Raw genomic sequence first — 16,346 nt, forward strand, 5'->3', positions numbered from 1 at the left:
AACTTCAGAACACAAGCCCGCACGCCAGGGAAGAGGTCGCCGCTCACCGCTTCGTTGGCAAGCCGAGGTCGGGATGGGAAAAGCTACAGGACAGGCGCAGCCGCGGAAGGAGCGGCCGCCGCCGAAGGAGAGTATGGTGCTGGTGCCGCCGCTCTTCGACTACCCTCCCATCGCCGCGCGCACCAGGTCGATCGCGCGACACCCTCCTCTCCTCTGCACCCGCTACAACATAATGCGCTTCCGTAACGACGGAGTGGGCTACTAGGCTCCAGAGGTTTCCGCCCTAATTAGCGGCTTTAAGCCACCGTGATTAATTGTACCTGCTAAGCAATTGCGCTTGATCGCTCACTTCTATTGTGAAAACCATCCGTGGATCGAGAAGTTAGACATATCCTTAACTCCGGTTGGTTGTACAGCTGTACTTCTCTGTTCTGGTAGTTTGTCCTGATAGCACGTCTCCGAGAAGAGCAAAACTACTTTTTTTTTCTCTCAACCCTCTTATCATGATATTCTACCTTCTAATTGCTCTCCTGGTAGGACGACAGATATCTCTACAATATTCTAACCTGTGATCCTTTGTCATGCTGTACTGAGGTGGTCTTGGTTGTGATTTGTGAACATGCAGGATGTCGGTGCCAGCATATGAAGTAATGTTTGGAAAGCTCTCGCTGCAGAACCTGTTCGAGGACTACTTCGATCAATCTGGGAATATGACGTCAAGGATCCTGCTGAAGGCAGACCCTCATGCTGATTTGATTGCTACAGTATCCTTGCTGTTGTTTGTGTTTCTGTTAAGTATTTCTCAATTGCACGGTTCCTGCCAATGGTTGATAGCCTCGGTGTATGTTTCTTATCATTGCTGTTTATGTTACTAACATCTCTTGTCCCTTTTCATGTATTTGTTTCAAATAATCATCATTTCATTCTTTACTTGTCATTAGCATGCATGGTTGGAACATCTAGTGGCCTACTGGCAGTCTGGCACCCTCTTTATACAAAACTGGCATCTTGTAGAAAAAGACACTTTCTCTCTGTTTCCTGAGCTTGTTATTTCAGCTTTTTGGATGTTGCATGTTAACCTGAACTATAGTGTTTACATGGATATTCATTGGAATTATACCCATAGGTCCATATAAACCTTTTTGCTAGAAATACTTTGAAATGGTGACTTTGCAATCATATGTCCCTAAACTCCTAAACCCACTGAAACTCCTAACTTTTGTCTTTTGTATTATATATTTGTTTAATACAAGGAGATTTAATCCTTCTCTATTAATGAAATAGGCACACTCCTGCGCCAGTTCCTTCAATAAAAAAAACTATAGGAGGATTGATTCCAATATGATTTATCTTCAAGGGTATTAAATAAATATCTTTTTGCCAACCTTAATTTCGTCAGGTGTCTGCAGCAGCTGATAAAAAATGTGGAAACGTAAAGGGGGATGCTTTATTCCACTGGCAAAAGTGTGCATTCCATATTTCCCAAAACTCTTTGTATGTTTGAAACTTTGTTGTACTCTAACATAAACACACTGATTTTTTTCAGAGAATCAGATGACCCCCATACCTTTGTGAACCTTCTTGTGTCGACTTCAAATCCGTATGCATTTTCTTGCTAGAACTATATCATTTATCACTTATCAGCAGATACATTCTCTATTACAGAGATCGTATAGACAATACCGTTTTGGTCAATCTCCTGTTTATGCAGTATGTGGCAGCTGCGGTCATCTGCGTACTATCCTGAGTATGGTATTGGTGCATTTGGAACATTACAACTAATGGGAAACAGGTAGACTGCATATCTTGTTTCCACATGCAAATCATGCGTGGAGCTGTTTGTTAGCTTATCGTTGATTTTTACTTTTATCGGATTTCTTTCTCCAAATCCCATGGAAAATATTATCTTTTTTGTTGCTTTCTATTAATCTTAGAAATAATGAGGAATATTATCTTTTGTTGCTTCCTGTTAATTTTAGAAATAATGAGAATGAGGGAGTTAGTTCATCATTTTTGCAGGGTGCGCTCAGAAGAGTGTGGAGTCGTGGGTTTAAGATATGGTTCAGAGAGTATATCACTTGGTGCATCTTTTGTGCCATTTCCTTGTATGCATCTGTTTACAATTATCTTATAATTTATTCAATCATGATTAAAGATGGTATACCCTCTTTAATTTCAAGCCAATTTAATGGCTTTGCATACTTCCTTTTGTAGTATCCGGTGTGGTGCCGTATGGAGCATGGTTGGTTGGCAGAAAAGGGAATTTAAGTGCAGGAGTTCAATACAAGCCTCTTAGTGAGTGTTAACTTATATTGTCATAATAGTTGCGTTCTCAGTTCTCTTAAAATTTGAGGTTGTTAGACACAGAATATCCAAGCTTCTTTTTTTATTTTTTTTCTAGAATACGTAGGAGAGCTGCGTATCATTCCATTAAGAAGAGAATGAAAACGTTTTTTTACAACGCGGGCCAACCGGGCGCACGCACACGGATACAAAATTCGAGATTCCCGTTACATGTTATTACAAGAGCACCCTAGGAAAGAAAATCCTGGAGAATAGTCTCCTAGCTGGTAGCAGCAACATGCCACCCGAGAGCTGCGAGGCAACGCGCCCCTGCTGCACACCAGAGAAGGGCTTCTTCAGTTATCGCCCCGGTTAGCTGCGCTGGGGTTTTGTCCGTCGCCCTTGCAAAGACTCGATCGTTCCTTTCCTTCCAAATCTTCCAAGAGACCAACATGAACGTTGAATCGAGGCCTCTTGTCCTGATGGCGTCGAGTCTGCTTCGCTTCTGTATCCACCATTCCATCAGAGAATCATTCAGAGCCGATGGGACGTCCTGAATGCCGATTATTTGGCTGACGGCCAACCACACCTGCTGAGTGTAGGTGCATCGCGCAAGGAGGTGTTCTGCCATTTCAGGCGGATATATGCATTAAGGCGGATAACTTGTTTTCACATTCCACATGCTACATCATTCTTCTGACCTTCCAAGTTCATTGTGTAGTAGGGACAGAGACCTTTATGTTAATTGCAGCAGAAAGATGCTAAAGCATAAGTAGAATAATAGAAAATTGAATATAACAAACTGGCTATGACTTAATTTTATTCCTCATGCTATAGCATTCTTTTGAATTCAGTATTGATGTTTGGACCTCTATATCATAACTAAAAAGTTCCTTAAGAAATGGATGCGGTGTCATCAGCCCTAAAACTCTGAAGCTTTTGTAGATAACAGAATATTGAACAACTTGCTGTGAATATTCCTTAGGTTCCCCATCTGTGTTGGTTAATCTAGAGGCTGAAACTGTTGATGATTTATGTGGTACACTATTTGAATAATAGCTCCATTAGAGCATGGAGGTGGAGGATTGTACAATCTCATATTAATTTTGGGTTCTGATTGAAAGAGAGTAGTAAATAGTTGGCACTGAAACCATTTTGAAAAGTTCTTCGTATTTTCTTTTACTTAGGTCTGAAGTTTACTGTGTAGCTGGCTGTGGCTTTCCCTTTAAATTTCGCTTTGAGAAACTTTGCATATGCACAATCTTATTCACCGCTATGGAACAGTTTGCTGTTGCTGTGCTGTGGAACATCTACTTAATATCAGGGTTTTGCTGTTATAGCTCAACAAAAGAAGCTCTCAACTAGTTACAGCATTAAAAATTGAAACAATCAAGTTCTTTAGAAAGGCCACCGCAATAACTAATTGAGCCTGTGGGCAAAGTTTTATTAAGATCTCTAAGCAGCAGCTTTCTTGTGCTATTGAGACAAGGAGTGAAAATGCTTCTAAATTATAGTTTTTTTTAAAAAAGATATTTTTCTGAAATATCATCTGTGCAGTTACTTGCACAACAGATATTTGCTTTTCCTGGCACCTAGCGCCTTTTCCTGTGGTCTTTTTTATTAATTAAAAAACTTTGTGGGATTCTACTTTTGCTACTAGCTGTAATACTCCATTCTGTCTATCCTGTAACAGGTGGAAACAAAAATACTATGCCATTTACAGATCCGGAGAACTGGAATTGTGCAATCAGTTACAGTGTCGGGTCAACTAGCCCGCTCAGCCCTTTATCCACTTTTACCCTAGAGCTTGCCAGAAGTAAACAGGTTTGCTCTATTTATACTTTTGTTTTTTATTAACAAGCTTCACCTAGTTTATTACTTTTAAAAATATAGACGTTTCGGAGCTAATTAGCTTGCCCTAAACATCATATATTTAAAACTGCTTGCAATTGCGAGGATCTTTAGACAAGGTTATAGAGAAATTACTGCCTCGGATGGAATGATTGATATCTGGTTAATTAAATTAAGACATGAATTATAATATAGCTCTATAATACTATTCACATCAAACCATGTCATGAAATTACAATTCTGATCGTTATGTTTTCCTTTCGTTTGGGTAGCTATAGCCTATAGGAAAATAATTCTTTAAAGAAGCCATCTATTTAGGCAAAATATCAGGAAGCACAACATTTGCACAAATTAATTAGTCATTGATGGTCTTGGATAAAGAAAAAGTTTATAGACAACTAGTGTTGCCTCCCTGAAATATTTAATCTTATCTGCAATAACATTTTATTTTTATTGATGCGCAGCTAACAACATCATTCTATCAACACATGGTTGTTCAGAGAGGGGTAAGGGTTCTCTCTTTTCAAAGAATTTTTGATATTCAGGGAGAAAAGGTGGAATATCTTCTATATATATAGTATATTAGTATGCAAAACGTCAAGTCTGGATTCATCAGAGTTATAGATTTGTCATATTAATTAAAAATCATTACTATTGTAGTGCATTTTGTACCACGTCATTGTCATGTTAGGTTCGACCAGTTCTTTTTTTCTGTTATCGAGATGATGCAGAGCCACATGTCTTTATATGAAATAGAGGAAAAGTTATAAATTTCATATTTTCTGATTGCCTGGTAACCTGTTGTTGCCAGCAGCCCAGTATATTTTCATAGATTACACAATGGGCACACTAATGAACTAATGCCCCACCAGCTGGTGAGTGGACAACCCAAGCGAGCTTAGCTTGAGGAGAATAACATCAGATATATCTACCGGTACATTAATTTGAACTCCACCACAACTGAAACAGACGACAATACCTGGTTGGTATTCCATTCCATTGTAAATTGTTCTGTTAAAAAATATCTGTGCCACCAAGATATTTATTATTAAAACTCATTATTTTGAACTCAATACCAGAAGGTATATTTGCTTACTTGTTTTCCTGGTTGTGCACTCAGGTGGATATTTTTTGAATATGAACCGCCATCCAAGTTTTGAAATTTGAGAAAATTTTAACCGTATGTGTTGCTTATATAAACCAGGTAAAAAACCCTTCAGAAGATAAGGAGGTTGTTGAAATTACGAACTACATTGATTTTGGACTTGAGTTTACTGGAAGGTAAGCCTCAAGTAAAGGAATGTTACTCTGGTTTACATAAATACTACCCACTAACGCCATTTTTCATACTGTTTCAGGATTGATAAAGATAAACCAGAGAATGACAATTCCTTGTTTCAGTTAGCTGCAAGTTGGCAAGTTAATAAGAACTTCCTATTGAAGGTTAAGTAAATCTATCCATTTAGGCCTTCACGACTAGTCTATTAAGAGGGCATACAATGCATTCCCACTTTACGCTGCACCATGTGCATGCTTTACCTTAAGAATTTAAGATCTCTTTTTATTTGACAATATTCTAGAATCAAAATCAGCCTATATACGATTGTCTAGTGTGTGTGCAGCATCTGTGCTTGGGTGTGTTTGGGAGTAGGTCTATTAGCCTCCCGTTGTTAATTCCCCCTCCCTCCTTTTTAATGAAATGACACGCAGCTCTACTGCGTCGTCCAAGGGAAAAAAGCCTATATATAATTTTCTTTTTTTCTATATTAACTTCGTAGACCAGCTTTATATTTTACCACCCGGTATGCCACCCCTTCACTCCTTTTTTAGAGTTTCAGAAGCCATTAGGTGGGAAAAAAAGGCAGGAATGTATTTTGCACAGTGTTATCTAGGTTAACATATTACTTCGTTTCTTGTAATGTTCATTGCTCTTTATTTACATACAGGGAAAGCTTGGTCCTTCCAAGTCTTCCGTAGTTCTGGCACTCAAATCATGGTGGAGACCATCGTTTACATTTAGTATCACAGGTATGCAAGCTATGCAAGACTTTGCATCCTTTTATTTTTTTCACACAAGAAAATCCATATACACCCACATCTATGCATACTGCTTTAGCAAAGGGTTCTCTTTAGTTTCTTTATTCAGGTTTACTTTATGTTTTGTCAGCAACAGTATCTTCCAAGTTTGTACATTTTTTTTTAAAAAATTGCATGACAACTAGAAGTTTTGTGCATATGTTCTTATTCAGCCACACAAAACTTTAATCAAAGCACTAAGCTTCATATATTTTGCTCCAGTTATTATTTGTTCCAGTTTTTAAATTGTACTTTAGACAAGTCAAGTAGAAAATCCATATCGAACATGAAAGTAATTCTAATTGTGGTGTGGTTGCAACCTATGAATTGTTCACTTAACAGGACTCTCATTCGCTGGCCGCATTGACATTGTCCTTTTCTGTTTGCAGCTGTGAATGATCATTCAAAGGGTACAACATCATTTGGATTTGGCATTCGAACGGAGGATCTCAGACAACCCAGGTTCTGTATTTATCTTCTGAAGTTGGATTGTTAGTTTTATTAGCAATGTTGTGTACTGATAACTCATTGGTCATGAATGTCAACAACATGCAGTTACCAAAGAGCTGATCCAAACTACATCATGTTGACACCAAATATGGAACACTCATCGCAAGGAGCTGGGGAGCGACCCGTGTTCCAGGCGTGTTCAGGCAGCTATGATCATTTACCAACAGATTTGAGGCCTATTGACAGAATAATGTAACTCTGGGTTGCCTTTGGTAGTTGGCCATCTGGTTGTCAGAGTAGTTTAGTTTTTCTGCGAGTTGCTAGAGCTACAAAAGCCTGTAAATTATAGCACTCTTTCTTTTGTGTTAGGGATAAACCGAGAAGAATATATTTAGTACCAAAAGTTTGATGTAAAATGGAACAGGATTGGTTTCCACTGGAAATGCTATAATCAGATCTCTTGTTATAGAGCCTGCATTTGATTGATTTCTCGTCTGATTTCCTCATGTTGCTTAGGCTGATGATTTATGTAACACATGGCTAGTCTTGTAACCGTTGTATTCTTATTAATTACCAAGTTACAGGAATATATATCTAGCAGCATTTCCGAGCGGAAGAAATGTTGTTGTGAAATGGACTAGAATAATGATGCTACGCTGGAAATGTCAAGTCACAACATATTTGACAGTCAATTTTTTTTTTCTGATTGCACAGTTACAATGGCGTTACAATGATTTACCAGCATGCTGTCAATCTGTAAGAACTGGAAGATACAGCCATCAGTTGATGATTTTGTTGTCGATGCCAGCATTTCATTTTTGTTTCCATCAGAACAGATAGGTGGTATGATAGATGTGACTAAGAACTTAACAGACTGATAATATTTGCAAGTTCCAGAAGTTTTATGCAGTGATTTTACGCATAATTGAGTATGCACTTAACAGACATAAATGCTGAAAAAAATAGTATATGGCAACTGGAAACTTAACAGACTGATGATGATTACATGTCGAAGTTTCAGATAGATTAAACGCATCTGAGTACTTAACATAGCCACAACATGCAGCTGCAGCAGACAAACAGATGACAAAACAGACTGACAAGTAGAAGTTCCAGCCTGATTCCGCAAATCCGAGTACTTTACCAGACTAAAATAGAGGGGCCAAATAACATGCAGAAAAGAAGTACAAACATAACCCAGAATCCTATTCCTCTCCAGAAAAACACAAATCAGATTCTAATAGTGAAACTGGCTTACAGATCTTCATGTGCAAGTTTCTCCCCATACCAATACTCCTCAAGAACCAGAATGCAACCACCATATCCTAAGCACTGCAAACTCCATCTCTAAAATGTGTGATAGTAACACACCAGCACCAGCATCCTCATGCCTGAGCCCACACCGCATAGAAGGGGTCGTCCAGTGACGAATCAATGGCAGCTCGGAAGCTCCAGCGTGGGGCGACCATACATATAGCAACTTCACCACTTCCACCTTCAGCTGACTCTCTGAAGCCCCTCACCTTCTCATCGCTGCAAACAAAGGCCACGGTCTTGAGTGCCTTGCCATCTCTCATGATGTACCGGATAAACCCAACCCCATGACCCTCCGACAGGGACACCCCATGGACAATGACAGTCTCCAGATGCGATTCCAGGCACTCACAAGGACCCCGGTGCTCCCAGAACCTCAAGTCATGTACGCTGTCTGGTGAATCGGATGGAACGGGCATGATGTGAAGCGTCTCCAGGCGAGGAAAGCACTTGAGCAAAGTCGGCAGCATCTTGGCCTCCCTGTTGCAGGCAAACTGAACCTTCACAGCCAGTATCTTCAAGCTTGGTACCATGTTGCTAGCACTCACGTTAATCCCAGCCTTGATGACAGTGCCACCGATCTCGAGCGTGTGGAGGTCAAGGTCGAGTGCCCCGAGCACCTCCAGCCTCGGTGCATCAACAATCTTGACAGGCCTCCTATTGCCAATGCTCTCGAAGAGCAGGCGCTCGAGGCTTGGGGCGTCTTCCACGACGACCTCGTTGAAGGACGACATCCAGTCCACCGCGATCTTGAGGCTGTCAGAGGCGAGGCGGAGACGTGACGGATCGTTGTACGACATGACGAGGGAGAGGACCTCCAGCTTGGGGCAGTGGGCGAGCAGGGCCTCGAGTTCTTGGTTGGGGACGAGGCTGTGGAAGAGACCGAGCTCGCGGAGGTCAGGGAACGCGGGCGGGTGCGCTGCGGCCGTCTTGGGGAAGTGCCACACGCCGAGGTAGAGGCGGTCGAGGGAGGCGCAGCGGAGGATGTCATCGGGGAGCGGCATGTCGAGCGGCCACGGGCGGTTGAAGAGGATGAGGTCCTGGACGTCCTTGTCGGCGAGGTCCGCGACCAGGCGCCGGAGCGCGTACTCGTGCGCGTAGAAGGAGACGCGGGTGACGCGCACGCCGCGGACGGGGCCGGGGTGCGCGGCCACGCAGCGCGAGAGGGCGCGCACGACGGGGACGTCGGAGGTCCCGCCGGCGCCGAGGAGGTGGGCGTCGTCGACGAGGAGCGGGGTCCCGGCCCACACGCGGCGCCAGTGCGTGGAGAGCGCGGCGGTGCGCCCGGCGTCCTTGGTGGGGAGGCGGTGGATGATGTCGGCGAGGAGCGTGTCCGGGAGGCGGCTGATGCGGTCCTCGCCGTCGCCCGGCGCCGCCGCGAACGCGTAGTGATCCGCCCCGGCGTCGGAGGCCTCGGAGTCGGAGGAGGTGAGGGAGAATCGCTCGTCGTCGGAGTCGGACTCGACCTCTGGGGCGGGGACGTACGGCGGGGGGAGGAGGGAGACGAGCATGGGGACGATGCAGTCGATACGCTCCTGCGCGGACGGGCCGTCCAGGGCCAGGGAGTTGAAGTACTGCTCGACTTGAGCGTACGTGGTGAAGCCGGCGCCTTCTTCGCCAGCGTCGTCCATGGCGGTGCCGGGCGGCGGGCGGCGAGGGTTAGGGTTTTGGCTTTCGGGAGGGAAGACGGGAGCGGAGCTCTCACTTGTGCGTCTGACTAGTGGGAATTAATTGTGGAAGAAGCCTGATCGATGAATTAATTGGGAATTGGGCGAGCGCTCACTCACTGGTGGGAAGACCGGAAGAAGCCTGATCGATGACCCCAAATCCCCTTGCTCAATCGGCCGTAGGATCGGGGTTTAGCGGTTGGATCAGTACAAGAGCGGCAGGCCGGGCAGTTCACAACATGTTTACAGTGGAGCCCTTTGAACTAGAGAGTATTACCGTTTTCACCAAAAGCCCTCCCCGCCCCGCGCCGCCCTGGAACAGTTGCATCGGAATTTTGCCGCCGCCGCCGAGAAAGGGAAAATCGCTTTAGAGTGCGAGGAAGTAGGAGGAGGAAGAGAGCGAGAGGCGCCGCGGCACCGCCGTAGAATCCGTGAGCACAGGACGAGATGGGGATATTCTTCAGCAAGGCGGAGCCGCCGCCGCCGATGGTGCTGGTGCCGCCGCTCTTCGACTACCCTCCCCTCGCCGCCCGCACCAGGTTCGCCGCCTCCCTCCTCCCCCTCTCGATTATGTCAGAAGCAGGGAACCAATTGGTAACCACGCTTTGCACAAAACCTCTCGATTGATGGTGCAGCCGGTAGACATACGCTCTGCATATTTGTTAGACTAAACGGTTGAATCGTCGTGGTTAATCATGATTGTTGAGAAATTGTGCTTGGTCGCTCGGATAGAGTGAAATGGGACTATAGAATTATGAAATGCGTCAGATCCTTAACATCAGTTGGCTGTACGGTTGTATATCTCAATTCTGGTAGCTTATCCTTGGAGCACGCACTTCTCTGACATATGCGTTTTACTGCATAACTTTAAGGTTAATTTTAGTCACCCTGGGAGGATGAAATATCGCTACATTGCGCTTATATCAGCTTTGACCCTTCATTTTGCTTTACTGAAGCAGTGCTGGTCTTGAACATTTCAGGATGGCGGTGCCGGCATATGAGCTAATGTTTGGGAAACTCTCACTTCACAATCTGTTTGAGGACTACTTCGATCAAGCTGGGAATATGACCTCAAGGATCATGTTGAAGCCGCTGGAAGATCCTCATGTTGATTTGATTGCTACTGTATCCTGTCAAACATTACCTGTCATTTTAGCTACACCTTGTGTTTCTGTACCCTTTCGATAGCACATTACCTGTCTAAACATGATATAATCAATGTTCAGTGGATCACCTACTGATCCCTATTATCAGCTTTACTTTATTATATATGTTTACTTCAAAAACTTTATCATAGATTCAAGCTGGTGGTATTTTTTTCCTCTTTTCATACATTTTTCTTTCAATGAATCATCTTTTCATATCTCTAGTTGTCATTAGCATGGCATGATTATTAGAACGCCTGATGGCCTACTGTCTTCGGTCTGCATATGAAAGATGTCTTGAAAACCAACATTTTATTCTGGAAAGGAGACTCTATTGGTGTTCTGCTGTTTCAGTTATGTTAAAATAATCTTGTGTGGATGTTCTTTAGTGATATGAACTGGGGTCTTAACATATATATTTGCTGAGGTTACTATGCCCTTTGTTTCTTACAACCTTGTGCTGGAGCCTTTAGTGCAATCACATGTTCATAAAGCCACCGATGTGCTTGCAGTTTCGTAGAATGGTTATAGCTGCTGCAATTGGAAACTGAGGAGATTTCGTTCCAATCTCATTCATTTTTTAAAGATTTATTTACTTCACAAAAAGCTTTTTCCTACCACAATTTCACTAGGTGTCTGCTGCTGCTGATCAAAATAGTGGAACGGAAGTAAAAGGAGATGCTCTATTTCGCTGGCAGAAGTACATATCTATAACCTCTAAATTCTTCATATCCGTCCAACCTCTGTTATACTAACAAAAACACCTCACTTATTTTTTAGAGAACTGGATGATCCCCATACCTTTGTGGATCTTCTTGTGTCAACTTCAAATCCGTAAGCATTTTCTCGCTCAATGGACTATAATAGCGTTTGTCAGCATTCTTATTGTGAAAACACATAGATAATGTTGTCCGCCAATCCTCCTTTTTGTGCAGCTTGCTGCAGCTGAGGTCATGTGCGTATGATCCAAATTATCGTATTGGTGCCTTTGGAACATTACCTTTGCTGATGGGAAACAGGTAGACTGTATATCTTGTCCCATTTGCAAATAATGCACCATGATGTTAGATAGCTTTCCAGAAACCTTTATGTTTTTTGTTGATGATTCTTTTTTCATGTCCAATGTTAAGATATTATTTTGTTTATTTCTGTTAAATATTATTAGAAATGATTGGACTGAGGGAGTTATGTTCATCTTTTTTGCAGGGTGCGTTCAGAAGATTATGGGGTCATGGGTGTAAGATATGGTTCAGAGAATTTATCAGTTGGGGCATCCTTTGTGCCAATTCCTTGTATATATCTATCTACTTCTAAATACCTCTTCCCTTTTCTATTTTTATGTTGGTGGCTTGCCTACCCCCAACTTGCTTGGGATTAGATGTCTTTGTTGTTGTTGTTGTTTATTGAATTGTGATTAAGTATGATGTTATTGAACAAGTGGACGCATCTCCTTAGTTGAATCAATTTAATGGCTTGCATTGTTTCCTAATAATATTCCTATATTCAGTTACAACATGTAATGAGGATAATTCTTTCATTTGCAGTATCAAGTGAGGTACCCTTTGGTGCATGGTTGGTTGGGAGAAAAGGGAGCTTAACTGCAGGAGTACAGTACAAGCCAATTAGTGAGTGTTACCTATCTAAATGGTTTAAAGTTCTCTTGTTTAACTGGACGTGACTCTTAAAAGTTCATTTCCGCGTTTTCTTTGTCGTATTCACCACCAAAAAGACTATACATGCGTGTTGTGGGTATATTGTTGTTTGTAAGCTGTAGCTTTCTTTTGTTATTGACCTGCAACAACAAAAATAACAATGCCTTTTATTCCCAAGAAAGTTGGCATTGAACTGTAAAGATTTATAACACTTTGAAATTATTTGCAATTTCTGTTTCTTTTTACTTCCCAACATTTTAAAAATAGCCTACCCCAACTTGCTTGGGGCTAAAAACCTTTGTTGTTGTTGTTTTCGTCGTCATTGTTGAATTCAATATTTTGTTGAAATGTTGTCCTTGCTACGACTCATACAATAGTCATATGCTTTCCCTGGCAATCTTCTGCCTTTCCTGCTATCAGATAAATACATGTAGATATTTAGTTATCGGTTGATGCTTTGAGCCTTTTATTTTTCCTGCTAATTCTTGTTCTCTATCCTGTCCATTCTGCAAATAGGCGGCAGCAAAAATCCTATGCCATTTACAGAATTGGAGAACTGGAACTGTGCAATCAGTTATGGAGTTGGCTCAACTAGCCCGCTCAGCCCTTCGTTCATTTTCTCCCTGGAGCTTGCCAGAAGCACACAGGTTTGCTTTAGTTATACGTGTTTTTCAGTAAGAAAGCTTCGGACACTTTATAAGCTTGCAATTGCTATGATCTTTTGATAAGGGTATAAACTATTTTCTGTCTCTGATGGAGTGACGGATATCTTGTGCATGGATTAAGATACAAATTTGCTAAGTAGCTATATACTCATGTTGGTGATTTATATAAGAACGTTATTGTTGCATTAGAAAATGTTTTTCTCTTTTCGACATATTGTTGTAACTTTGAGTTTATACTTTATGCACAATAATATATGTATACATGAGTAGTTCCATGTGAAATATATTCCAAAATCTCGAGAATAAAGGTTCAAACACGTTATATCTCTTCTTGCTCTTACATCCCGCTAATCTGTATGCACAAGGTGGTTATGGTTGAACTAGCATTCTCAAGCAGAGGGCACTTAAAAAGTTGTTACTTGATCGCTATATGCTTATTTGTAAAATTTGTAGATTTTGACCTAGGTGCCAAAGAATCCTCAAGAAACAAGCTGGATGGAGATGTGTTCTTTTCATTCTTTGTGTAGAAACTATTGGTTATTTATGGGCCAAAACATTTGGAAATTACAACACTGACATAGTTAAGCAGTTGCCAATGATGCTAGCTAAATAAAATTCTTTATCTAACTAGTGCTTGCTTCATCAAATTTTTAATCTTATTTGCAGTGACATTTTTGTTTCCTTAATGTGCAGCTGACCGCATCATTCTATCAGCACCTGGTTGTTCAAAGAAGGGTAAGGGCAGTTCTCTTTCATTTTATATTCACAAAGAGTTCCTGTCATTTCTCATTACACTGTAACTATCGTTGAGATTCATTAAGCTGAACATGTCACTTGGTTGTTGTTCCATGCCATTGGTTAATATTTAAACCAAACCATGTTATCAAGATAGTCTCTATGCCCATCATACTCCTTTTTAGAAGGGACTATAGACTGGCATCCATCCCCCTGGAGTTTTCAAATTTGAGATTTGTTGTATGTGTGGCTTGTGTCTGCCAGGTAAAAAATCCTTTTGAAGATGATCAGGTTGTTGGCATTACAAACTACATCGATTTTGGACTTGAGTTGGCTGCCAGGTAAGCCTTTCATGAAGGGACATCGCTTTGTTTCGCATCAACCCAAGAGACTAACTACATTTTCGTATTTTTTGCAGGGTTGATAAAGACAAAGCGACTGAGAATGGCAGCTCCTTGTTTCAGTTGGCTGCAAGCTGGCAAGCTAACAAAAACTTTCTACTGAAGGTAAGTAGATTTACTTATCAGTTAGGTTCTTAGAGAGGACGAGCGGTGCATTCCCACCTTGAACCTTGCACTTCACCATGTGCATATCTCATTTTAATAATTTAAGAAATTTCTGTATCATCCTAAAATCAAACCCAGTCTATAGACAAGTAATGCACTCACCTCATGCTGCAGCCTGTGCACAGCTCAACTTAACAATTTAAGAAGTTTCTGTATCTTCCAAAATTCAAATCCAGCCAATAAACTAGGTGTAGCTTACCTTTTTACCATGTATGCCATTCCTTCACCCTTTTTGGAATTTTGGAAATCTTTGAGGTGCGATAAATATGCAAAGTTGGAAGTCTTCGAATCCAGCCAATAGACTAGGGTACTAAAGTTGGGAATGCATTGTGCACACCCTAATCTTTAGATGCTGTATTACTTCATTTGTTTTTTGATGTTCATTATTCTTGACAGGGAAAGCTTGGTCCTTCCAAGTCTTCTGTAGCTCTGGCATTCAAATCATGGTGGAGACCATCGTTTACATTTAGTGTCACAGGTTTGTAGGCCTCTGTGTTCTGTATCTTTTGCATAGCAAGAAGATCCATTTACACCCAGACCTATGAAGAGTTCTTTTCAGTTTCTTTGATTAATTTTGCTGCATGATTGATGAGCCGATGATATCATCCTAGTGTCTACTGTTTTGTACTCTGCATTGAGAACTTGAAGTTCCATGCATAACTTACCCAGCTCTAAATTGAATCTGATCTGAGCACAATGAGCAGTACAAACTTCATATATGTAGTATGGAAAACATTGCTTTATTCGGTTACTGTTATATGGTAGTTGATTATGGCTTACACAAATTTCAAATTTGTTTTTTGTACTCCAGTGAAGTAGAAAAACCTTACAGAACATGAACTAAATCTAATGCTGGGGTTCTGCAATTTATGAACCATCACTCTTGTATCGGTGCTTTTTCATTTACTCCCTTTTTCTGTTTACAGCTGTGAATGATCATTCAATGGGCACAACATCGTATGGATTTGGCCTTCGAGTTGAGGATCTTAGACAAGCCAGGTTCTGTTGTTTATGTTCTGTGATCATACCGTGTTCTTTTACTATTAGTAACTTTAGCAGTGTTCTGAGTACACTTTGCTCATGAATATCGATGAAATGCAGTTACCAACGAGCTGATCCAAACTATGTTATGCTGACACCAAGCAAGGAGCACTTAGCACCAGGTGTGTTGCGCGAGTATGGCAAGCGGCCCATGTTCCAGACGCAGATTGATTCGGGCAACTATGATCATTTACCAACAGAGTTGAAGCCTATCGGAAAGATATTCTAACTGTAGGCTGCTTCTGGTCATCTTTCGCTAGGAGCTTTTTCAGACAAGATCAGCAAAGTCGTACCCGTATTTATCCTCGACAAGCTATGCTATCAGATGGAATTCCATTTCCATAGAGCGAAGGCAATCCACTTTTGACTAGGAGAGCGTAACATTGTTTTATGAGCTGATTTCGTCATGATAGCTGCATGACTTTTTGAAACACGAGAAGAATCCGACGCTTGTGCCTTGCATTATATCAATTACCCATCCCGTCGTAAAATCATTATCCAGATATCATCAGATTGCCATCCAGTTGATGATTTTGCTGTCGATGTCACTGTCACATCAATGCGATAAACTTCAATGTCACATCAATGCGATAAACTTCAATCCCAAATCGGGTAAAGGTGTGATGTTTGGATACCAATTAGAATGACTAAATGTGAACTAATTATAAAAATTTATTAAGCCGTGGCTAATTCGCGAGACAAATTTATTAAGTCTAATTAATTCATAATTAGCACATATTTACTATAGCATTATGTGGTCAAATCATGAACTAATTAGGCTTAATAGATTTGTCTCGCGAATTAGCCTTCATTTATGCAATTAATTTTATAAGTAATCTACTTCTAATTAGCACGTAAATATTTGATGTCACGACAAAACGGGACCTAAGCATGTCGAAGT

The 16,346-nt window shown here is 41.5% G+C and overlaps 3 protein-coding genes across 3 annotated transcripts; 2 read left to right on the forward strand and 1 right to left on the reverse strand.

The window, feature by feature from the left end:
• The first annotated feature begins 73 nt into the window (after positions 1–73).
• LOC117850565 (uncharacterized) lies at positions 74–7,056 on the forward strand. Its single transcript, XM_034732421.2, has 14 exons — positions 74–186; positions 626–764; positions 1,400–1,464; positions 1,547–1,600; positions 1,712–1,792; positions 2,020–2,105; positions 2,215–2,295; positions 3,977–4,107; positions 4,599–4,640; positions 5,339–5,415; positions 5,493–5,577; positions 6,081–6,162; positions 6,600–6,672; positions 6,766–7,056. Exons 1-14 carry the CDS (start codon positions 74–76, stop codon positions 6,914–6,916), a joined length of 1,260 nt encoding a protein of 419 aa, XP_034588312.1. The 3' UTR covers positions 6,917–7,056.
• A 722-nt stretch (positions 7,057–7,778) lies between these two features.
• Positions 7,779–9,712, reverse strand: LOC117848043 (putative F-box/FBD/LRR-repeat protein At5g44950). The gene has a single exon (XM_034729349.2). The coding sequence runs from the start codon at positions 9,603–9,605 to the stop codon at positions 8,046–8,048; it is 1,560 nt and encodes a 519-aa protein (XP_034585240.1). The 5' UTR covers positions 9,606–9,712; the 3' UTR covers positions 7,779–8,045.
• Positions 9,713–9,905: 193 nt separating this feature from the next.
• Positions 9,906–15,948, forward strand: LOC117851031 (uncharacterized). Its single transcript, XM_034732931.2, has 14 exons — positions 9,906–10,180; positions 10,622–10,766; positions 11,419–11,486; positions 11,567–11,620; positions 11,722–11,805; positions 11,993–12,078; positions 12,331–12,411; positions 12,955–13,085; positions 13,797–13,838; positions 14,103–14,179; positions 14,257–14,344; positions 14,801–14,882; positions 15,331–15,403; positions 15,506–15,948. Exons 1-14 carry the CDS (start codon positions 10,089–10,091, stop codon positions 15,672–15,674), a joined length of 1,272 nt encoding a protein of 423 aa, XP_034588822.1. The 5' UTR covers positions 9,906–10,088; the 3' UTR covers positions 15,675–15,948.
• The last annotated feature ends 398 nt before the right edge of the window (positions 15,949–16,346 follow it).

The sequence above is a fragment of the Setaria viridis genome, chromosome 3, assembly GCF_005286985.2.
Source record: "Setaria viridis chromosome 3, Setaria_viridis_v4.0, whole genome shotgun sequence".
NCBI lineage: Eukaryota > Viridiplantae > Streptophyta > Magnoliopsida > Poales > Poaceae > Setaria > Setaria viridis.

Excerpts from the sequence above, each read along its gene's own strand:
- LOC117850565 (XM_034732421.2), top strand. The coding sequence starts at position 74 with ATGGGAAAAGCTACAGGACAGGCGCAGCCGCGGAAGGAGCGGCCGCCG. Across the intron at positions 1,793-2,019 it reads TTACAACTAATGGGAAACAG|GGTGCGCTCAGAAGAGTGTG; the intron begins GTAGACTGCATA and ends TCATTTTTGCAG. Across the intron at positions 2,106-2,214 it reads ATCTTTTGTGCCATTTCCTT|TATCCGGTGTGGTGCCGTAT; the intron begins GTATGCATCTGT and ends TTCCTTTTGTAG.
- LOC117848043 (XM_034729349.2), bottom strand. The coding sequence starts at position 9,605 with ATGGACGACGCTGGCGAAGAAGGCGCCGGCTTCACCACGTACGCTCAA.
- LOC117851031 (XM_034732931.2), top strand. The coding sequence starts at position 10,089 with ATGGGGATATTCTTCAGCAAGGCGGAGCCGCCGCCGCCGATGGTGCTG. Across the intron at positions 14,883-15,330 it reads GTTTACATTTAGTGTCACAG|CTGTGAATGATCATTCAATG; the intron begins GTTTGTAGGCCT and ends TTCTGTTTACAG. Across the intron at positions 15,404-15,505 it reads GAGGATCTTAGACAAGCCAG|TTACCAACGAGCTGATCCAA; the intron begins GTTCTGTTGTTT and ends GATGAAATGCAG.